At 42.7% G+C, this 24,092-nt stretch overlaps 1 protein-coding gene and 1 non-coding gene across 2 annotated transcripts; both read left to right on the top strand.

Moving 5' to 3' along the window:
* Nucleotides 1–11,502: 11,502 nt before the first annotated feature.
* Nucleotides 11,503–11,577, top strand: TRNAP-AGG (transfer RNA proline (anticodon AGG)). Its single transcript has one exon. It is a non-coding gene; the product is annotated as a tRNA-Pro (tRNA).
* An 8,159-nt stretch (nucleotides 11,578–19,736) lies between these two features.
* Nucleotides 19,737–23,023, top strand: LOC105064770 (elongation factor 1-alpha 1). Its single transcript, XM_010949768.2, has 8 exons — nucleotides 19,737–19,891; nucleotides 20,524–20,701; nucleotides 20,995–21,174; nucleotides 21,291–21,587; nucleotides 21,682–21,832; nucleotides 21,924–22,180; nucleotides 22,269–22,503; nucleotides 22,605–23,023. Exons 2-8 carry the CDS (start codon nucleotides 20,558–20,560, stop codon nucleotides 22,727–22,729), a joined length of 1,389 nt encoding a protein of 462 aa, XP_010948070.1. The 5' UTR covers nucleotides 19,737–19,891; nucleotides 20,524–20,557; the 3' UTR covers nucleotides 22,730–23,023.
* The last annotated feature ends 1,069 nt before the right edge of the window (nucleotides 23,024–24,092 follow it).

Below are 24,092 nucleotides of genomic sequence, written 5' to 3'. Positions count from 1 at the left end.
TTATAGAACAAAACCAGACTCACAGACATAGAAAATAAACTTATGGTTACCAGCGGGGAAGGGGGTGGGAAGGGATAAACTGGGAGTTTGAGATGTGCAGATACTAACTCCTATATGTAAAATAGATAAACAAACAAGTTTATACTGTTTTATAGCACAGGGAACTATATTTGATATCTTGTAGTAGCTTATGGTGAGAAAGAATATGAAAATGAATATATGCATATTCATGTATGACTGAAGCATTGTGCTGTACACCAGAAACTGACACAACATTGTAAACTGGCCATACTTCAATTAAAAAAAAAGTAAAAAAAAAAATCACATGGTCAGGCACTTTTGTGAAAATTAAATAAGCTAGTCAGTTAAGCGCCTGGGATACAGTAAACGGATGTTAATTTCCCTTTCTCAAAGGTTTATCTGTGTGCGAATAGTTGACTGGAAAAAGTTGTATACAACCATAAAGACTTTATTTTAGTGATTAAACTTTCTTCTTTTTATTATTATTATTATTTTTTTATTTTTAGTGATTAAACTTTCATTTCTTTTAAGTTCAGATACCAAAAGAAAAGTCACATGGGAGGGAAAACCTGGGTTTTACATTTAAGACATTAGAAGGTTTCTGCTAGAACTTTATTCCTTTCCTTATTATTATAATGCCTCCATTGTTAAAAAATGTAAACAGTGTAATGTTTATAGCATATACTTTACAGGTGAACTTGAAAAAAATGTCAATAAAATTGAAATTATCATTCATTCCCCTGGGAGAACAAATATTGATGATTTAGGTTTACACACAGGGTAACTTCTAGGGTTTTTGCTTCTAACAGTAAAAGTCTGGTGGGATTTCATGGGGTTTACAAAAATCACTCTTGAGGGAAAGAGGTGCTTCCCATCCCGCCACCAAAGGAAGTGAGAAATAATCAAGACATCAGTAAAAGATCTTTTAAGCTGTACTTTAACTTTCTTCTTCTTTTTTTTTCAATGGCGGTACTGGGAATTAAACCCAGGACTTCATGCATGCTAAGCACACACTGTGCTACTGAGCTACACCCACCCCTCCCAAACTGTATTTTAAAATAATTTTAGATTTACAGAAAATTTGCATCATAGTACAGAGAGTTCCATATCCTCTCACTAAGTAGATTTATTTTAAAAAAGAAACTAAGCACTTTGTTATGTGTGGATGTTAATCACAACATCCAGTAGCTAATCCTGCAGACTTGGCTGCTTTGCTGGCCACCTGAGGCTGGCTTCTCTTCCTTCCTGTCTTTCCATACCTGCATGACCATTTCCTCTCCTTACTGTACCTCTGGACAGAGCTCTTCAGGGGATGGTAATGCTCTCTCAGCCCTTCATCCTATGTCCGAGGAGTTTGGGCCCAAGGACAAGGCCTGCTGGTGCAATGCCTCAGTGTCTGTTCAGCCTGGACCTCGAGGTGACACCATCAGTGCTGACCAGCATGGGCTGCAATGAAAGGAGCTAACACTCTTAAAAAACCTAAATAGAAGGCACTCCGGTTTCTTCCCACAGACACACCTTAGAGGCCTTTGGTCACATCTCCTGGGGACTGACTTACACGACATCTGACTTAATTGATTGTCATGTATATGACAAGCATCATATCACATAAGTCTGCCTTCCTTGGTTCTCGCCCTGTAGCTCTGTTTAAAACTGAAATTGGTGTGGGAGGAGGGTATAGCTCAGTGGCAGAGTGCATGCGTGGCACGCATGAGGTCCTGAGTTCAATCCCCAGTACCGCCACTAATAAGTAAATAAATAAGCCTAATTACCTCCCCTCCCCACAAAAAAAGCCAGAAAAAAAAAAGGGAAATGAAGAAGAGAAAAAGAGAGAATTTTTTCCTGAAAAACTGAAATTAAATTTAGATGAAATACTTTAATTTTTATGAAAATGCTATTTTAAGATTTCTGATTAAAAAATTATTAATATTTGTTTGAAGTCTACTTTATATCATCTTCCAGATTTTATTATATAAAAATTAATCATCATACACTATTTTAGTTTATATGAGACTAATCTTAAAATCACATAATTTGATATATTTAAATTTCTACAATGGTTTTCTGAATCAAATAAGTTATTATTTCTGCAACTGTAGATGAAATACTTAAAATATTCATTAAAATGTGTTTCCTTTGCAGCATTTGGCCCCATACAAAACCCATCCCCCGGGGATAAGGTACAGCTCAAGTGGTAGAGCCTTGCCTAACAGGCACGAGGTCCTGGGTTCAATCCCCAGTACCGCCATTAAAATAAATAAATAGACTCAATTACTTCCCCCTCTAAAAAGTGTTTTTAAAACAAACAAAAAAACCCAAACCAAAAAACCCCCACCATTCCTGGGGGGCAGGCTGTCTGGTGTGAACGTCTCACATCAGCATGGCCTTTGGACCCAAGCACATTGTTCTCATTATATGGATTCTAGCAATAGCCATTATGACAGGTCATTGAATTAGGAAGTGAACAAGTTCTTTTCCCCAAGTTAACTCTTCACTTCCTTAAGGGAGGAGATTGTCTGGATAATCCGAGTGGTAGAGGACGGAAAAGAATTCGCAGTTGTTAGGGGAGAATAGGTCATCAGTCATCTAAGTTCTAAATAATAAGTAGTTCACTTGTGTCCTTATTATTGTTGTTGTTATTTTTTAGATTCCTCATGTAAATGATGTCCTATGGCATTTTTCTTTCTCTCTCCGGCCCACTTCACTTAGAATGACAATCTTCAGGTCCATCCATATTGCTGCAAATGGCATTACTTTATTCTTTTTTATGACTGAGTGGTAGTCCATTGTATATATGTACCACGTCTTCTTTAACCAGTCATCTGTGGATGGACACTTAGGTTGTTTCCATGTCTCGGTTATAGTAAATAGTGCTGCCGTGAACATTGGGGTGCAAAAGAAATATATTCTTAAAGAGCAGAGGGAGTGAAACCACTGCTGCCTAGCAGGCGGGACACCTGACTGTTTCTGTTGAGCCTGAGAGCTAAGACAGGTTTTTGTCGTCATTGTTGTTTTGCTGCCTCATTTTATTTTATTATCTATTTTTTGATTTACCATGTTCTATTAGTTTCTGGTGTACAGCATAGCGATTCAGACATAGATATATATATTTTCAGATTCTTTTTCATTATAGATTATTACAAGCTATTAAATATAGTTCCTTGTGCTACCCAGTAGGACCTTGTTGTTCATCTATTTTATATATAGTAGTGAGTATCTGCTAATCTCAGACTCCTAATTTATCCCTCCCTCCCCCTAAGAGAGGTTTTAACATTGTTAAAAATTTATTAAAAAAATTTTTTTTGTTGTTTAGGTTTTAACATTTTTAAAGTGGTACAAATAAATCAAAAGAAGGACAAAATTGTAGGACATGTGAAAATTACATGAAATTCTAGTTTCAGTATCCTTAAATAAACTCCTGAGACACAGCCATACCCACTCATTTTCATATTGTCTGTGGCTGCTGGGGCCACAGGTGAGAAGCTACAGACACACCATGTGAGCAGCAAAGAGGAAGATATTCACTATCTGGTCCTTCATAGAAGTTTACCAATCTCTGATGTTGCTTACAATGGAAGTTTAAACTGACCTCAGTAAATGACCTTACATAAAAATGTCACTGAATCAAAAAGGATTCTGCTCTTTTACTGCATGGCAGCCAGTAGGGAGTTGCCTCTGGCCCATCACCAGGCTCTTCAAGATGCAACAGGGCCTGTGCCTTTTAAAAATACATGAAGGTCGTTGTGATAAATGTTTTCCAAAGCTTACCATGGCTGTAAAACCACTGGGAACACAGCCACAAATAAGGAAGACACAGTCAGCTGTGGAAGAATGCATAAGTCTTTAGCTTCATTGCCTCAGTGAGGCATGCAACATCTTAGAAAGAAAAATGAAGGATTGGTCAAGAAGAGGTGAACAGAAGCAAATAATGAAAATTAATATTTTGTTTGACCCATCAACAGATGACAAGATAAAGAGGATGTGGTACACACACACAGGAATATTACTCAGCCATAAAAAAGAAAGAAATGATGCCATTTGCAGCAACATGGATGGACCTAGAGATTATCACACTAAGTGAAGTTAAGTTGACAGAGAAAGACAAATATCATATCACTTATAGGTGGAATCTAAAAAATAAAAGATGCAAATTCTATTTACAATCCAAAAACAGACTCACAGACATAGAAAACCGACTATGGTTACCAAAGGGGAAAGGGCAGGTGGGATAAATTAGGGATTGGGGATTAACAGACACACATTACTATGTATAAAATAGATAAACAACAAGGACCTACTGTATAGCACAGGGAACTATATTCAATTGCTTGTAAAAACACATAATGGAGAAGAATCTGAAATGAAAAAAAAAAGTATAACTGAATCACTTTGCTCTACATCTGAAACTAACATTGTAAATTAACTACACTTCAGTACATTTTAAAAGAAATATTTTGACATTGATCACCTCACAATAACTGATGTAGAAAAAGTTTTCTGTATAGCTCATTGTTTTCATGTGATTTGATCTCTGAGGACAAACTCTCATTTTCCTCTACTCTCACTCTGTTTCCTTCACTCCTGACACCAGAGGTGTGGATTTTCCCCACCCCAGGGGCGTGTGCCATAATTCAATTCAGGTCTGACACCAGCTACCTGGAGTTAGGTCAGATCCCACAAGACAAGGGCTCAGTCTCACAACTTCAGATGCCAATGGCAAGCCCAGGTTGTCTCTTCTGACCAACCAGCAAGGAGGGTTCCCATTACCCCTCCTTGGGCTTGATAATTTGACAGAATGGCTCACAGACCTCAGGGAAACACTCATGTTTACTGGGTTATGGTAAGGATACAGATGAGCTGCCAGAGGAAGAGATTCTTAGAGTAGAGCATCTCTTTCTGACCTCCCCAGACTTGCCTTCTCCCAGAACTTCCAGGTGTTCAGCACCCCGAAGTCTCCAAACCCAGCTCTTCCTGGATTTTTATGAAGGTTCATCATGATAATCAATGATGCACCATTAACTCAATCTCCAGCCCCTCTCTCCTTCCCGCAGGAGGTAGGTTAGGGCTGAAAGTTCCAAGCATCTAATCGTGGCTTGGTTTCTCTGGTGACCAGCCCCATCCTGAAGCCATCCCAGAGTCCATCTCTTTCGAACAAGACACTCCTACTGCCCAGGAACTTCCAAGGGGTTTAGGAGCTGGGTCAGGAACTAGGACCCAAGACCAAATGCTGAAATAAAAGATGCTCCTATGGTCTGATCACTTAGGAAACCGCAAGAGTTTTATATGAGCCCTGTGTCAGGAACTGGGGCAGAGAACAGTGTATAGATTTTCTGTCCACACTTCGTATCATCCTCTAGCTCTTTACATGTTCATGTGATCGACTGGCTGCCACGCGGTTACAATGCCTGATAGTATTGCCAGCCGTAGGTCATACATATACATTTATTTGTTTCCATATTCTTTTTCATTGTAGGTTACTACAAGTTATTGAATATGGTTCTCTGTGTTATACAGTATAAACTTGTTTTTTAAAATCTATTCGGTCATTAGTATCTGCAAATTTTGAACTCCCAATTTATCCTTCAGGCTCATTCTTTATCGATATTCTTTTTATTTGTTTTTTGGGGAGGAGGTAATTAGGTTTATTTATTTCTTTATTTAGTGGAGGCACTGGGGATTGAACCCAGGCCCTCGTGCTTGCTAAGCATGTGCTCTACCACCGAGCTATACCTTCCCCTCCTTTTGTATGGCTATTCTTATTCTATCTTGAGGCATAATCAACTCTTAAACAAATACAACCTACAAAACAAATCAATCTAAGGACCAAAAAAATAAAAACAACATCAAAACCAGAAAACCCCACCCAATAAATAAATCAGAAGCTTGGAGAAGTGAAGTAGCAGTGAGAGGGATGTGAATGACCTCTTCTCGTTCCTGTGGGATTCCAAGAACTTCTGTGGCACCATCTGTTATTAGAAAGAGGCTGAAGGACTTTTGGGAAAGAATTAGAGGTTTTAACAGCATCCTGCCGAAGGAACTGCAAGGACTTTGGACAAGGCATGAGTAGTTAAGATGATTTCACTTTTAAAAACAACTTTTTTTTCAGTTTATACCCAAGAGTTTTTAAAATTTTATTTAATTAATTTTTAAAATTGAAGTGTAGTTTTTTTATTTTTTTGGTGGGGGGAGGTAATTAGGTTTGTTTATTGCTTATTTATTCTTAGAGGAGGTACTGGGGGTTGAACCCAGGACCTCATGCTTGCTAAGCGTGCACTCTACCACTTGAGCTACACCCTCCCTGCCATGAAGTAGAGTTGATTTACAAAGTTGTGGTAATTTCTGGTGTACAGCAAAGTGATTCAGTTATACGTATAATATATATGTATATATATATATATCTTTTCATATTCCTTTTCATTATAAGCCATTGAAAGGTATTGAATATAGTTCCTTGTGTTATATAGTGGGGTCTTGTTGTCTATTTTATATATATTAGTGTCCACGAATCCTGAACTCCCAATTTATCCCTCCCCTCCAGTTTTAAAAAGAACTTGATTGAGAAATAATTTACATACCATAATATTCACCAATTTTAAGTGTATGTTTCAGTGATTTTTAGTATAGTTTACTGAATTGTGCAAATACCACCATAATCCAATTTTAGATCATTTCATCAGAGAAAATTTCACTTGAATAACTTATGAAGATTATCCCTTAGGTGGACTTAGTGATGAAAATTTCAAAGTGGAAATAGCTTTATAGTCTTATAGTTACATGATAAAAATTGATTACTATATGCTTATTTTAAAAAAATCGTTCCTACCACTTAGACATACTCTTAAAATATTAGTGTATATTCTTTGACATTCTGCACTACAAAAAGCAGTCTTTCCCCCCAAAATCAAACATTACAGATATATATAAAGCACAAAATTTAAACACTTCTCCTTTAACTCCACCTCTGTTGGGGCAGAAGTCTTGGACGGCCCCGGGAGTTCCTGTGCCCTCAGCGCCTGGGTCTGCATGTCCCCTGGAGCTGTCAACATGGTGCTTGTTGCTCTCATGACTGGGCTACACTAGGCGGCATAATCAGCCCCCAACATGGACTATCTGGGTGGGCTTGACCCAATCACAGGAGTCCTTTAAAATCAGAGCGTTTTTTTCTGGCTGGTGGTGGAAGAGGAAGTGAGTCCTCAAGTATGAGAAGGACTAGAAACACTTGAAGGCGGGAGGGGCCACGTGACAAAGGATGCAGACAGCCTCTGGGAGCTGAGCAAGCTGCCCTGATCTGCCAGCAGCGAGGAAATGGGACCTCAGTTTTATAACTACAAGGAATGAGATTCGCCAATGTGAGTGTGAGTGTGTGTGTGTGTGTGTGTGTGTGTGTGTGTGTGTGTGTGTGTGTTGGAGGGACTTCCCCCACACCATCAAGCATTCTGCAACAGCAGCAGGGTGTCTGTCCCATAGTTCAACTCAATTCTGACATCTCTACCTGAGATAGTATCAGATCCCACAGGTGAAGGGCTCAGTCCTCCAAGACCGGCCCCCACTCTTCCACTTGAAATGTCAAGTTATCATCTGTGCTTCTGACCACCTGGCGATAGATCCGAGGTTCCAACAACTTGCCCTCCTTGAGTTCGATCCATTTGCTAGAGCAGCTCACAGAACTCAGAGAAAATGTTACTTAACTCATTACTAGTTTATCATAAAAGATTATAACTTGGAAACAGCCAGATGGAAGAGATGCACAGGGCGAAGTCCAGGGAAAGGGCACGGAGCTTCCCAGCCGTCTCCTGGCACCACTCTTCCTGAATCTCCATATGTCCACCAACCCGGAAGCTCTCTGAAACCTGCCCCTTTGAGATTTTATGAGGCTTCATTACATAGGCATGAATGATTAACTCATTGGTCACTGACACCTGATTGAACCTCCAGCCCCTCTCAGGGGGTGGGACTGAGAGGTCCAACCCTCCAATCATGTGGTTGAGTCTCCTGGCTACAGACCTATCTTTAGGTAGGGTCCGAAAGTCACTTATTACATAATGAAAGGCACTTTTAATCACTCTCATCACTTAGGAATTTCCAAAGGTTTTAGGAACTCTGTGCCACAAACAGATGGAGACCAGATGTGTATTTCTTCTTGTAAGTCACAATATCACAGCTAGCACCTTGAATGAGCTGGAACCTAGATTCTTCCCGAAGCTCTCCAGGTGAGGACTCAGCCTGGCTGACAACCTGACTTCAGCCTTGTGCGCCCAGGTGCGCTGTGGCTGACCTCTAACCTACAGACACCGCGAGATAATACAAAGGTGTTAAAGTCGCTGAGAATCTGTCACACAGCAACAGAAGACTAACAGAACCCCAATCCCACTGCTCAGGAGGTAATCACTTAACACAATTTGGGGAGCCCCCTTCCAGGTATTTTAATTCAGACATAAGTATACATTTAAATGGGATTATTTCTAATATTTGCATCTTGTTTTCTTCACTTAATAGAGTGTCAGCATCTTTCTTTGTAGCACTCGTGTATTTTTTATTTTATTTATTCATGTTGTGTGTGTGTGTGTTTACAAGGCAATTTGTAGAAGCTTTGTCAAAGGGTGTGCTACTTAAAATTCTGGAAGAGCCCGTCCAATTGCTTTCAGAAAGAGACCGCAGTGATTCCCAGTCCCAGCAAACGTGCGAATCCAGGCTCTCCACGCTCTCTCACTTCTCACACTCTTCAACAGTGTTTCTTGCCCATTGGAATTTCTTTTATAGTCAACAAACTTAGAGTCAGGTAACAACCTACCACTGTAGTCTACTTCTGTTTATTAAGCGTTATCAAAACAATTGAGGGAGGTAACAGTACTGGCCTTTGTACTTTCATGCACACAAACTTGGGCCAAATTACTAAAATTTGGGCTACTTGTTTAAGCAACTGTTGTTTCTAGACATAAGTATTCTGTTTTGAAAGAGTCACAAAATATTCCTGAGTTTCAGCAGAATATCCTTCCAAATCTATTTGTATTAACTTGTATTTTTTTACTTCAGAGACCCAAAATATCATATTTTAAAAATATCTCTAATATTTCTTACTTGAATTATTTTTTAAAGTCCAGAAAGCATGGTTAGATGCCACTTGGAAACAACCAAGATGTCCTTTGGATGGTGAATGGATAAATAAACTATTACATTCAGACAATGAAATATTATTCAGGGCTTGAAAGAAATGAGCTAGCAAGCCATGAAAAGACATGGAGGAATCTTAAAGGCATTTACTAAGTAAGTGAGAGGAGCCAATTGGAAAAGGCTACATACTGTGTGATTCCAAGTATGTGACATTTTGGAAAAGGCAAAACTATGGAGACAATGAAAACATCAGTGGTCCAGGGTTGGGGTGGGGGAGGGACGAACAGGCAGAGCACAGGATTTTTAGGGCAGTGAAACTACTCTGTATGTTAGCACAGTGATGGACAAAGGTCATTACACATCTGTCCAAACCCATAGAGTGTACAATGCCACGAGTGAACCCTAAGGTGAAGACTTTGAGTGATAACGATGTGTTAATGTAGGTTCCTCAGTTGTAGCCAATGTATCATCTTGGGGGGGGGGGCGTGTTCATTTTATGGAAAACCGCGCACGTGTCTGGGCAGGAAGTATATGCGGCATCTCTGCGGCATCTCTGCACCTTCTCAGTTTTGCTGTGAACCTAAAAAAACTGCTCTAAAAAAAGTCTTTTAAAAAAAAAGCATGGTCCTGGGGTAGGGTATGGCTCAGTGGTAGAGCATGTGCTTAGCATGCATAAGGTCCTGGGTTCAATCCCCAGTACCTCCATTAAATAAATACATAAATAAACAAACAAATAAATAAACCTAATCCCCCCCCATAGTTAAAAAACAAAAAAAGATAAGGATAAAAACAGGAAAAAAACTTTAAAAAATTTAAAAATAAAAAGCATGGTCACATCACCAATCAAAGATGACACTTTCATCAGGTTCGTCAAGGTGAGGGGTGTCTGAACCTTAATACCATCTCGCAGGGAGTCTAATTTTGTAAACCCTCTATTGTAGGACACAGCCTCTTTGGGTCTGTTGGTCAAATAAGTTTCAAATATGTTTGTTCCTCTGTGGAAACACAGTGGTCCTTTTAGAGGATGGCTCTTTTAAAGATGCCAAGTATCTAGAGAGAACGTCTCTTTAGCTAGCTACTGCCTGCCTGAAGATGAAGAGCATTTCCTCCTCCATTCTGTACCTGGTAAAATGTCCTTCAACTTTGCCCTGAATTTAACTGATTTTTCAAGTCTTAAATCCATTCCACAAGTATTTACTAGAACAAGTGTGTCCTCATCAGTGGTGGAGGTCGTAAAGATAAACCCGGGGCCATTCAGGATAAAGCCTCAAACTGCATATCCAGCTTAGTTTATTCTCAAATAGCGTTTCCCCACTTGGTGGGCTGGATAATCCTTTGCTGCAGGGGGCTGTCCTGAGCACTGCAAGATGGGCGCAGCATCCCTAGACCCTGCATGCTCCATCCCTGCGGCATCCTCAGGTCATGACAGTACAAAAATGGCTCTGGGGGGAGCGTAGAGCTCAGTGGCAGAGTGTGCTTAGCATGCAGGAGGTCCTGGGTTCAGTCCCCAGTACCTCCATTTAAAAAAAAAAACTAAAAAATAAATAAACCTAATTAATTACCTCTCCTTCACAAAAAAAGCTTAAATTAAACTAAAAAAAAAAAGTCTCCAGACAGTGCCACCCGTCTCCTGGTTGAGAACCACTAATTCTAGAAACACTCACAACTTTCTCTTAAACAGACTGTGAACATACATGTCTTGAATTATTGTTTTCTCAGCCTTGAATGACAGTAGGAATCCTTTACACTTTTCAAGATCCGTGTTCTCCGTGAAGACTCCCCAGGCACAGAGACTCCAGTGGTGGAACACGTATTTCAGGTTCCTCCTTGCTTTCTTTTTTTTAACTTTTTAAAATTGAAGTACAGCTGATTTACAATGTTTTGTTAGTTCTAGTGTACAGCATAGTGATTCAGTTATGCATACATATATGTGCTTTTTCATTACAGGTTACTACAGGCCACTGAACATAGTTCCCTGTGCTATGCAGTAGGACCTCCTTGCCTTCTTGAGGACTAGGGGTCCATGGGGCCTATGGGATTGGGGTGGGGGGTGCTTAGTGTCCCTTACAAACTAAGACAAGTGCTTTGAAGCAAGACAATACAGAAACTTTTCTATGACAAATTATGCAAAGGAAACTGTCCTAGATTTGGGGGAAGACAAAGCAACAGGATGGGTGGGGAGGGGGTCAGAGGAGGCTTCCCTGAGAAGGTGGCTGAGTTGAGCTCTAAGGAACCAGTCACATTTAACTAGAAGTGAGGGGTTCACTCAGGCCCTGGTGGGTGCAGGGACCATCCCCAGTCTTCGTGGCCCTGAAGGAATTTACAATCTGGGAGGAGAGGGCCACATCAAGAGTACCTTTTGCGGGTGAGGGAGAGGGTATAGCTTAGTGGTAGAGCGAGTACTTAGGATTCACGAGGTCCTGGGTTCAATCCCCAGTACCTCCATTAAAAAAAAATTAAGTAAGTAAATAAATAAACTTAATTACCAGGGGGAGGGTATAGCTCAAACTTGTGCATGCTTAGCATGCACCAGGTCCGGGGCTCAACCCCCAGTGCCTCCTCTAAAAGTAATTAAATAAATAAACCTAAGGATCCCCCTCCCCCAAAACAAAATAAATAAATAAACCTAATTTTTTTAAAGCTAAAAAAAATTAAACTCAATTACCTCCCTCCTCAAAAAAAAAAGCTTAAAAAATAATTAAAAAAAAAGAAAAGAAGAAGACTGAAGGGAGGCACCCTGTTTAGTCTGGGACTCTGGAAGGGTCTCTCGCGGCTGCGTGGCTGTCACCTCACAGACGGGGAAACTGATGCGAGGACCCCAGGCCCAAGGTCGCGGAGCTCACTCAGAGGAGGGACCCGATCAGCCTCGAGTCTCCAACCCCAGGCCGCCGGAGGCTGCTGCACTTTGCTCGTTTCGGCCCTGACTTCATCCTAACAAGGGTCACACAGCATCACTTCCCCTAATTCCACCGCACTAGACGCAGTTTCGCGTTACTACTGTTGCATCAGGATTCCATGTGTCAAGAACGATTTGGAAAATTATCATCTTCTTTGAACAGTATCTCCCTGACTCTGGAAAAGACTGTCGGTTCCTTCTCCAAGAGCACTGAGCAACAATGCTTAAAAAGTAGTTATCCGTTTTCTCATTTGTAAACCAAAGATGATAACGGCACCGGCCCTTTAGGGTAAGTGTCAGAATTAAAACTAACACCCACTAAACATTCCGAGCATGCTGGTATAGGTGCGAGCTCAGCAAATGCTATAGTTACAGAATGAGAGGAGGATTCATGGTGGGTGGACGAAACAGGACCTTGTCTTTGTTCTCAATGAGCCCCTCAGCCCTCACCTCTCCCTGCTCACATCTAAGCCAATCCCAGTATGGGTGTGGTCAACTCCTCTTTGTCTGCCACACAAAAATGTCATCCTCTGTTTGCTAAACAGACATCAGGCAACAATGTCTAGGGATGTCCCCCACTCCCACTAGGGCCTGGGTGAGCCCCTCACTGCTAGGCAATCCTAAAAAAAATCAAACAAGAAAACACAGTGCAAGTCCAACCTCGAGAAAGAAAAAGACCAGGACACATTAGGAGGGCTCTGGGAAAACAGATGAATATTGGGATGATTTTTAACACCCAAGGAAGGTTTTTATGATTGATTCTCACACTGAAGGTGGCATCCGTGTGTCAGTGGAAGAAACTGACTTGAGGAGTAGCAGACTGCAGTCCCAGATTCCCTCTCTATTACATTCATTCACTCATTCAGTCATTAAGCGTTTATTGTCCATCTCTGTGTGCTAGGCACCTGCGAGTCCACGGATTCATGGAGAGATTGTTAACTGGTTTTATTCATATGATGGCTTTCAGATTCTTTTTTCATTTTGAGTGAAAACAAAACAAAACCTCTAGCAGTTCCCCAGTTTTTGAGACCTAGTTTTCCCTTTTCATTGATGATTGTGTGGCAAGCTGTTTCCATAACAATCATTACATGTAAAATAGTTGGCTCTTTAAAACATAAGTCTGCAAAGTTCTTTTTGCAGCAAGAACAGCTCACTGGTAGATATACCAGAAGCAGATGGTACAGGAAAACAGGGATGACATCACAGCAAATCAAAAGATACTGTACTAAAATATTTTTCTTAAAAGGAAGTACAAGGATGTGACAGGACTTTAGAAGTAGAGGTGACCAGGGGAGGGTATAGCTCAGCGGTAGAGTGCATGCTTAGCATACACTAGGTCCTGGGTTCAATCCTCAGTACCTCCATTAAAAAAAAAATTAAAAATTAATAAATAAACTTAATTACCTCCCCCTAAACAAACACACACACAAAAAGAATTAGGAGTGACTGTTTAAGCTGCCTTTATTATTTTTTTTAAATCCTAGTTTTGAAAAACTGTTTTCTCTAACATTTCTAACTTTACAATATTTCAAATATGGCATCTTTAAGATTCTGACAATGGAGCTGGTAGGGAAATTAATAAGCAAAACTAAAACGCAGGGATGTCAAAGACAGAGCCCAGAGCAAGGTTACCGTGGCATCTTCTTAGTAAAGAAACTCCATCTACGACAAGAGTCCACCTCATGAGGATGTAATAACAAAAAACAGAATAACAAGCAACAATTAAGATTTGTTGGATGCTTACCATGTGCCAGACACTGGATTAAGTGCTTTACATTGATTGTCTTATTTAATCTTCACCGCAGTCCCCCAGGGTAGATATTATCATTATCTGCACTTTATATATATATATGAAAACTGAGGCTTAGAACAGTTAAATCACTTGCCAAACATCCCATCGCTAGCTGCTGTGGAGCCAACAGGGATCTGAGTGAAGGCTTTCTGAGTGCGGAGCTCTCTCACTTTGAAAGCACTATATCATCTACACAATGGAGGGAGGGGAGGACAATAAGGAAGAAAACAAAAACTCCCTGCCAATTGTTGTTTTAACTTAGTCCAAAAAAAAAAAAAAAGAAAAAGCACGTTCAGCCTTTGAGATTCTAATCTAGTTCTCATAACAGTCTGAGGGGGCGGGTTTTTATCATCCTCGTTTATAGAGGATGGAGCTGAAACTTAAAGAGGGTAACAAAACTTGCCCAGAACCACACATTCAGTAAGTAATGGATGTGAGACTCGGACCCAGGGCCATCTGTCTCTGAAGCCCCAGTGTTCTTCCCAGGTTCCTTCAGGGGCAGGGGACGGGGTTCAGGTTTGCCCCAGGTAGATCGTGCTTTCTGTTCCTATCCGCGGAGGAGCAAACTCTCCTTTTCACCTTCTTTTCTAGGGCAATTCATCCAGAATACCCCCCACTCCATGGCTTCCTTCCAATGGCTGACTCCCAGAGTTTGTATCCAACCAGGTGAGATCCTTCCTCTCTGAGAAGCTTTCAGGGCTGCTGTCCTCATCCACCACCCCACCCACCCCCAGGTCCAGGTCCCTCCTGAGTGCTCAAAATTACCCTGCACTTACCTGGTTCCAGCGCTCACGCCCCGTGGAATCATCCCTTACTGTCTGCCCTGCCTCTCCCAACCTCTCCAGGGCTCTGCCACATGCACCATCCAACAGTGATTGTGTGCTGTCTACTCAGTGTCTAGCTAGGTGCCTGGCACACAGGAGATGTGTGCCTGATGGATGGATGAGTAAATACTGACCTCAGGTCCTCTGCAACTACCACCATCATACTGAACTCCATAATTCGAATGTCCCTGCCACTAATGGGACACACACATACACACAAAATCACATGTACGGTGAATCTGTAGTTCATGAAGTGGACCAAACAGTACTCATTGTTAGGATGAATAATGACCATTGGTAAAGTAAATGTCTTTATGTTTTGAATAGATTTTTCTTTCTTGTTTTTTGTTTTAATTTTTTGATTTTATTTTTTTATTATCATTTTTTTCCCTTGGTGGGGCAGGTAATTAGGTTTACTTATTTATTTTAATGGAGGTACTGCGGGTTGAACCCAAGCCCTTGTGCATGCTAAGCACACACTCTACTGCTGAGCTACACCCTGGGAATTCTTTCTTGCTTTTTGAAAGAGCTAATGATTATTTTCTAATTATAACGAGCACTAACATTTGTAAGAATGGTCTGCATCTTCAGGTACATTGTCTCATTGAATCCTGATGGTCAGTTCTGTGAAACAGGTGTTATCAGATATTTTTCAGGAGGATAATGAGCTCAAGGGTGATGTTTCCCAAGATTATGCAGCTAATAAATAAAATTGCTGAGAACAGATTCCATCTCTTCTCTTAGCCTGATGTTGTGTCCATGTTACCTATGAAGACACAGAAATACTGAAAATGAATATTGTCTGTAAAATGTGGATTCACAAAAGCTAGTGAGGGAAGATTATTTACGCTTTCCTTCACACCAAGTGAGAGAGTATATGTCGCAGTGGCACTGGATTTGGAATCATGGGAGCTGTAGCAGAAATACCTTTTGTTTCCTTAATTTTCCTGGCATATTGTTTAGACTTTCTCTAAACAGCTGAAATAAGAGTAACATTTGACTGTATAACTTCAGTACGATTTTTTTTTACTATGTGCATGTATTACCTATTTCAAAATTTTTACAAATAAAAAGATACCAATGAGTCTATTTGCTTTACTGAGTCAAGTTAGCATCACAAGGCATACCAATTGAGGGCAGGTGCTCTCCAAAAAGCCTGTAGAAACAGGGTCTTAACTAGATAATTGGGTGTGCCCCCATATCTTTCCATGCTGTTGCATATTAGAATAGTGAGGTGGGTGCTAAGTAGGGGTCATGCGCACAACCACGTAACAGGTGCACTGAGAAGCCAAGAACGCTGACCACCGCAGATCTGTGAGCAGCAGAGTGGACTGAGTCATTATTCTTTGACTCCAACACCACTGCTATTTCCATTAGACCAGGCTGCCTAGACCTGCTGGTAAAAGTTAGGCCTAGCCCCCTGGTCAGATTATTTAGGCTTCAGTACTGCTCTGCTGGGCTGTAATGTACTTACAGACAAGAGCTCCAGTATGTATTAAAAGAAAAGCAAGGGTATATATTTTATTTCACCACTTTTGTGCAAAAAAAAGTGCATCTTTAAAAAAGAATATGTGTCTGCATTTGTTTTTTATGCATAAACTATCGGTTGCCTGCAGGTTTTCCATCTGTAAAATGTGGGTGCTGGAATCACATTAAATACTGCAAATATTAGAATAGTGCCTGGCACACTGAAGTCCCATTTCACTTGGGTTCTCAATCCAAATGATACCCTCGCTTAATCATTTTCTAAAATACCCTTTTAAAAATCATTTTCAATTGGTAGAGGCAAGATGAAAATATGGCAAGCCATAGAAAATGTAATTACTTAAAGCTGCTTTGAATTAGGCCCAAAGCAGAGTGATTAGCCAACACTGAAAGATGCTTGGTGGATCAGTTACCTACAAGTATTAAAGAACTATTGCTGTTCACCCTGTTACTAAGCAAGGGTTTATTTGATTATGACCCAAATCCTTTTTTTTTCCCTAAAAGGGGTCGCGAAGAAGTTCACTACACTGTATTTTAACCGTTTGCTACTCTAAATGGTATGAGCAACTTTAAGGAAAATCTTAAGCAAAATATGACCTTAGATTATGACCCCAAAACACATTGACAAGTCTCAACAATGTTACTGTTACCGGCTTAACACCGAAGCTAGTAAAAGGCATACTGTAACTGCTGTAAAGTCATGGGAGAAAATACACTACGATCAGAACACAGGGTATGGGAAAAAGGGCTTTGAAAAAAGAAGAGTAGTATTTGCTACAGTCTGTTAGAGGCCACGCCACGGTGACGACAGCCGTCCGCCGTCCCCCGCCCCGAGCCACGTGGGGTTCTCGGCCCCTCCCGGGCGCTTCCTGCAGCCGTCGGAGGACCGAGGGGTGTGACCTCTCGGAGGGGGCGGGGCGGGGCGACCACGGCCCTCGCGGAGCGGATCCTGGCCCTCGCCGGCAAGCGGGTGTTCGAGCGCTAGAGGCGCGAGCGTGCGGAAGGGATGGCCGGGTCGACCTCACCGCAGGCTCCGCCTCGACCCGCCTTCCCGCCGCCTGGTGCGCCCCGGGCTTCCCGGCCGCGGAAATGTGAGCTCTGCCCGGGAAGGGCTCGTGTCCGCTTCTAGACCTCGCTCACCGTGTGGCGCGAGGTCCCTCCCCACCCCAGAAGTCTCGGCCATTGTCGCAGCCTGAGTACGAGCGCCCAGTCAGTGGTGCCCAGGAGTAACTTACATATCAGTCAAGGACTAAAGTAGAATTTTGCTGTTGCGTAGATACCACTTTTTAAAAGGATTCTCTATAAGGTATTTATAAAGTGTACACAAGTGTCTGTAACCATAGGGCCTTGAGGACAACTTTTAATGAGTTGTGCGTATTTGACAGATCACTTTTCTCACTTTTATTTTTCTAAACTGAAATTATATTCGATGCTTTCCCCTTTTACCAACCACCACTTTCATTTTGAGTTTTCTTCCTTAAATTAGATGTTAACGGCAATCCTGGATTCCATGTAAAACTTTGAAATATTCAAATTTTGGTTTTTTCCGTCTTTGCTTCCTTCCCTTGAATCACTAGATAACCACGTTTTGACGTTTTCAAATTTTAACCAGTCCTGTCAGTATTATCCTCAACACTGTACAAACCTAAACCATTTGAGGCTTATAGAAAGAAAGCATGGTAAAGAACCACGGAAGATAATAAATCTAGAGTGGCACCCTCTTAATCTGAAATTACATACTTAATATTGTGATACACAAATGTGGCTGATTGTGGGAATCTAGTTCCAAAGAGACTAGCCATTAATTAATATTTCCAAGGTAATAAACAAGAGCAGAGGTACTTGCATGTTCTATTGTTAGTGATTGATTTTCACTGGTACTTCTTACAATTTTATCTTATTACAAACATGGACTAGCAAATCAAGATAATTTAATTCCACATGTATATGATTGGGCAAAGGCACTAGGAAATGCATTGTGAACAAATAATTTGTGAAAGGAAAAAACTAGAAATATTGATAGTATAGAAAAGGCTTTTGTTGCTAAGAAAAGATTAGTTATGTGCATTTCTAGAGAAACTTTATATGAACTGGTTACTTTCATGAAAACTATCTCAGTTTAAACAAGAAAGCTACAAACCTAATGAGGAAAGAAAAAACCTGATTTTTGTAAGTTTATATCTACAAAGAATGGTAAAAAAAGATATAGGAAGGTTATTTCAAAAGACTTTATTTCGTTTAAATAAATGAAAAAAAAAAAAAAAAGCATTTGGATCGTGAGAAGTAACTCAAAGCTTGTACTGGAAGGACTGTGTTCTACCATGAAGGTAAATAAGCACCATACCAATTTGCTTTTGACTGCTTCCCAATTGTTTTATATATTAGTTTTCTTCTTCCAATTTGTTTGTGGTTCCTCTCCAAAAGGGAAACTTCTTTTGCACACTTAGACCTGGACACATAGTAGGTTCTCAAACATTTGTTAGTAGATTGGCTCGAAAATTTGTGGTGGTGATCCACACGTGGAGAAAGACATAATGATCTAGTAATTAGCTCATTAAATATAAAGTTTCTTCTTTCTTCAGGGGTGTTTCTGAGAGTCTGCCCTGATTGCCAATTAAAAAGGCCTCATTCAGTCTCGCCCTACGTTGATGCCTAAAATACACTTGGAATCAACAGGACCACAGAAAATGAAGCCATCTATTGAACCGGGAGAGGCCATTTTTGTGAAGCAGTGATTTCACAGCAAGTGCTGGGATAGTTAACTGGGTGGATAAGCCTCCCGGTGCTGTAGGTCTTAGTCTCCACGTGAGATCATGTGGAAAGACTGAATTTGAAACATTCTTTTTAGGTGTTTCATGCTTGCCATCAAATGAGTGTACACTGGAAAAGATGTACCGGGACGGTAGGCACACACTCAGGGTCTCCCTAACGCAATGGAACTAAAGTTAGACGTACAGCGAACTGCGGGATTTAAGTCTATGCTGAACGAAAAGCTGGACATCTGGAGTAGCACATGGGGTGAAGGGACTTGGGGAAAACCTTTGCAGGTAAAAGCCAGGAGGCCAGGGCAGCAGCATAAGAGTCGGACTCCCGGCCGCCAGGCCGAAGACCTCGCGGATTCCCCGGCCTGAAGGCGGCCCCTCCGCCGGGTCCCCGGGCGCGGGCCCCGCTCCCTCTTAAGGGGCGCGGGGGGCAGAGTGAGGGCAGCTGGCCCCGCAGAGGAAGCGACTCAGGGCTAGTCCCCGACCTGCGGGAGGGCAAGGCTGAGTAAGTGAGACCTGCTGCGGGGTTAAGGGACCCTACAATCACTGTCCACCTTTGCAGTTAAACCGGGATTGGACTGGGGAAGATTCTGGACGTCCCCACCCCCCGCCGTGCGGGGAGTAATTCATACAAAAGGAGGACGCGCCTCAGCCTCGGGGAATCCCAGGGACCGTCGACAAACTCCCACTAACCTAGAACCCATGGCGCGCTCGTCCCCGCCCCCCACCCACGCGCTGTCGTCATTCTCCGGGTCGAGAGGAGCATGCGCTAGGCGCCGCATGCTCCTCAGTGCGCTGAGCGCACATCGCCCACGGTCCCCAGGATGGGGGGGAGGGGACGGCGACTGAGCGGGTGCCTGTGGAGTTGGCGCGGGGCACGCCGGGAAGTGGTGTCGTGTGCTGGCTCCGCCCCTTTCCCGAGGGTGGGGGAGGGCCATATATAAGCGCCGTGGGCCCCGTGAACGGTCTTTTTCGCAACGGGTTTGCCGCCAGGACACAGGTGGGTGCGGGGCGCGGGTCCGCGGGCGCGGCCTCTGGGGCGGTTTCACTCCTTCTGCTTCCCGCGTGGTTTCCTCCGTCTCCGCGCCGCCGGGCTCCCCTCCGAATTCCCGACCCCGAATTTCGGCTTGTGAGGGGCGGGAGGGTTCGAGGCCTCGGCTCCCCGGGCTCGCGTCCCTCGTGCGCGGGCGGAGGCTTGGCTGGATCCCGCGCGGGTTCTCGCTCCGCGGACTTCCCAGGACCGGGCCGGCGGCTCTGACGGGGCGGGCTTCTCCGCCCGGCGGCTCGGGCCTCGTCGCGCACATGGCGGGCGCGGCCTCGGCGGGGCGAGGCGGCTCCGCGCCGCCACCCGGGAGCCGAGGCCCAGCCCCGCCCGCCGCTCGCGTGCGCGGAAAGATGGCCGCTCGGGCCGCGGGGCCCAAGATGGAGGCGGCGGCCGGGGCCGGGGGTGCGCACAAAGGGACGGGCCGGGCTGCTGCGCGGACTCGGGACGCGCAGTGGGGGGGTCCGGGCCGGGCGCGGCCGGCGCTGGCGGGAATGCGCCTTGGAATTTGCCGTCGGACTTCGCGTCGTGGCTTGTTCACCAGCTTCCGGGACGGGACTTTAAAAGTGGGTTTTTTTCTCCCAACTTAGGTGTCGTGAAAACCACCGCTAAATCTAAGCCAAAATGGGAAAGGAGAAGACTCACATCAACATCGTGGTCATCGGACACGTAGATTCGGGCAAGTCTACCACCACCGGCCATTTGATCTACAAATGTGGTGGCATCGACAAGAGAACCATCGAAAAGTTCGAGAAGGAGGCTGCCGAGGTGGGTAAAGTAAAACAGATGGTTAAACTAAGAAGCTTGCCAGCTTAAGTGCATTAGGTACACTAAGTGGTAGTTTTCCTAAAACTGACCACTAGTTTAGGTCTAATTAGGGTAAATTCCAGCGTTGGCTGCTAAGTAATTTGTGTTTGAAAGCACGTTTTGAGAGTATGGTAAAGACGCCGAACTTTTCTCGTTGGAAACTAGTAGTTTTTCCAAATAAGTGGCAGTAAGGAATTTCAAGCTGGGATTTGATCATGTCTTAGTTACCAAGTAACCGTTCTTAATCCTTCCAGATGGGAAAGGGCTCCTTCAAGTATGCCTGGGTCTTGGACAAGCTGAAGGCAGAACGTGAGCGTGGTATCACCATTGATATCTCCTTGTGGAAATTCGAGACTAGCAAGTACTACGTGACCATCATTGATGCCCCAGGACACAGAGACTTTATCAAAAACATGATTACAGGCACATCTCAGGTTTGTAGAATTAAAAACTTCTGAAAGTAACTTTGGGCCTGTCAACTGGCAAAACCATGGGTTTGTCCTTTGAAGAGCTTTTGTTTAACAGGATATGGCCTTATTTTCTCTCAAAGGCTGACTGTGCTGTCCTGATTGTGGCTGCTGGTGTTGGTGAATTTGAAGCAGGTATCTCCAAGAATGGGCAGACCCGTGAGCATGCCCTTCTGGCTTACACTCTGGGTGTGAAACAGCTAATTGTTGGCGTTAACAAGATGGATTCCACTGAGCCACCCTACAGCCAGAAGAGATATGAGGAAATTGTTAAGGAAGTCAGCACCTACATTAAGAAAATTGGCTACAACCCTGACACCGTAGCATTTGTGCCAATTTCTGGCTGGAATGGTGACAACATGCTGGAGCCAAGTGCTAACGTAAGTGCAATTTTTCACGACAGTTTTCAAGACTGTTAAGTTCTGGAAGGGGCAAGTTTAATGGTAATACTAATTGATAATCGTGTTCTTCTAGATGCCTTGGTTCAAGGGATGGAAAGTCACCCGTAAAGATGGCAATGCCAGTGGAACCACGCTGCTTGAGGCTCTGGATTGCATCCTGCCACCAACTCGGCCAACTGACAAGCCCTTGCGTCTGCCCCTCCAGGATGTCTACAAGATTGGTGGTAAGTTTATCATGGGATCTTGAATGGGTTGGGTTACTTCACTATTTTTTGCTGTCATGTGATGGTTGACGTTGTACTGTAAACTTCTTAGGTATTGGTACTGTCCCTGTGGGTCGAGTGGAGACTGGTGTTCTCAAACCTGGCATGGTGGTCACCTTTGCTCCAGTCAACGTTACAACTGAAGTCAAGTCCGTTGAGATGCACCATGAAGCTTTGAGTGAAGCCCTACCTGGGGACAACGTGGGCTTCAACGTCAAGAACGTATCTGTCAAGGATGTTCGTCGCGGCAATGTGGCTGGTGACAGCAAAAATGATCCACCAATGGAAGCAGCTGGCTTCACAGCTCAGGTAAGTTTTAAGTGACACCTTTTTTTGTTCTGTGCCAAGAGTCTTAACTGTCTTTTGAGAGTCACTAAATGTAAGTCTTCTTTCCAAGGTGATTATCTTGAACCATCCAGGCCAGATCAGTGCTGGGTATGCACCTGTGCTGGATTGTCACACAGCTCACATTGCTTGCAAGTTTGCTGAACTGAAGGAGAAGATTGACCGTCGTTCTGGGAAAAAGCTGGAAGATGGCCCCAAGTTCTTGAAATCCGGTGATGCTGCCATTGTTGACATGGTTCCTGGCAAGCCCATGTGTGTTGAGAGCTTCTCTGATTATCCTCCTCTGGGTAAGGAAGTCTTTTCAGTAATTAGAAATTCTAATAGATGGACAGTAAGTGCTGTGTACGTATACCAAGTGTTTCTAATGATACGGTATTTGTTTTCCTAGGCCGTTTTGCTGTCCGTGACATGAGACAGACAGTTGCTGTGGGTGTCATCAAGGCAGTGGACAAGAAGGCAGCTGGAGCTGGCAAGGTCACCAAGTCCGCCCAGAAAGCTCAGAAGGCTAAATGAATATTATCCCCAATACCTGCCACCCCAGTCTTAATCAGTGGTGGAAGAACGGTCTCAGAACTGTTTGTCTCAATTGGCCATTTAAGTTTAATAGTAAAAGACTGGTTAATGATAACAATGCATCGTAAAACCTTCAGAAGGAAAGGAGAATGTTTTGTGGACCATTTGTTTCTTTTGTGTGTGTGGCAGTTTTAAGTTATTAGTTTTTAAAATCAGTACTTTTTAATGGAAACAACTTGACCAAAAATCTGTCACAGAATTTTGAGACCCATTAAAACAAAGTTTAATGAGAAACCTGTGTGTTCTTTTGGTCAACGCTGTAACTTCCTGTAGTACTGCTTAGGTCAGGGACTTGGTAAGAGTTACCTATCCATAGCCTATTTCTGGTGGTAAATCTGCTGGAACAAGACCTTTGTACTTCGTGGCTAATTTTCTTCTCTGGGAACTGCATGTTTCTAATCTCATGTGAAGAGAACTTTTTTGTTTTAAGTACATAGTAAAAAAGTGTTGGTGCAACAGTTCATCTTAGGACAGGTAGGCAAAGAGTAACTTTGTTTTATATGTAAGCTAGCTTGTTAAGGTGAAATTCTATAATATGAAAGCTCATGTTGAGTATAAAATTTTGTGTAGTTATATCAACATTTTATTTTGTCAAATTTCCCAGTTGTGGTACTGCATTCACATTTACAATATTGCAGTAAAGCCAAAGTGGGAGGCTTCAGTAGTATTGAGCACTGCCCCCGTTGGAGTTAATTGTATCCAGATTCTAGGAAAAAATAAAAGCTACTTTGAGTGTGTTTACTGTCACTTTAGAAGTTGGCTTCTCTGATAGGAATTTCCACCCTTGTGCCACTGCAGTGGTAAATAAGTGAAAGGGCCAGTTGGAAGTTTTTAAAGTGCTATTTTAAAATCATTGCCTATTGGGAAGGGATATTGGAAGATTGCAAATTTTGAAGTTGCTAAAATTTGACAGTAGGGATGAAAATAGCCCTTGAAACCTTTGAGAGTTTGGTGACTTGTAAATTGCATGCAGTGCACAAAGGGGAAAACTAGGTGGGTGTTAATAGTAATTGGTATCCTTGGGTGAGGCAACCTTTAATGCTGCTTTTTGATAGTTGATTAAGGACATTTGTGCATTTGAGAAACACTACTATGGATCTAATTCTGTATGACTTGATATTGGCTACCTAAGTAGGCGTTTTGGATATGAAAAATTAATCCAGCTGGAAGTGGAAAGGTATCAGACACCTGGTAGTCTACAAGGCACAGTTGTGCAAGACTGTCCTGTAAGGTGAGAATTGACTGTAATTGAACAATGTTCTAGATTTTAAACTGGGTTTAGAGTCTGCTCATTTAACTATTA

This window comes from Camelus bactrianus, chromosome 18 (genome assembly GCF_048773025.1).
Source record: "Camelus bactrianus isolate YW-2024 breed Bactrian camel chromosome 18, ASM4877302v1, whole genome shotgun sequence".
Lineage (NCBI taxonomy): Eukaryota > Metazoa > Chordata > Mammalia > Artiodactyla > Camelidae > Camelus > Camelus bactrianus.
Note: the sequence above shows the minus strand (reverse complement) of the source record. Positions and strands in the feature narration are given on the sequence as shown.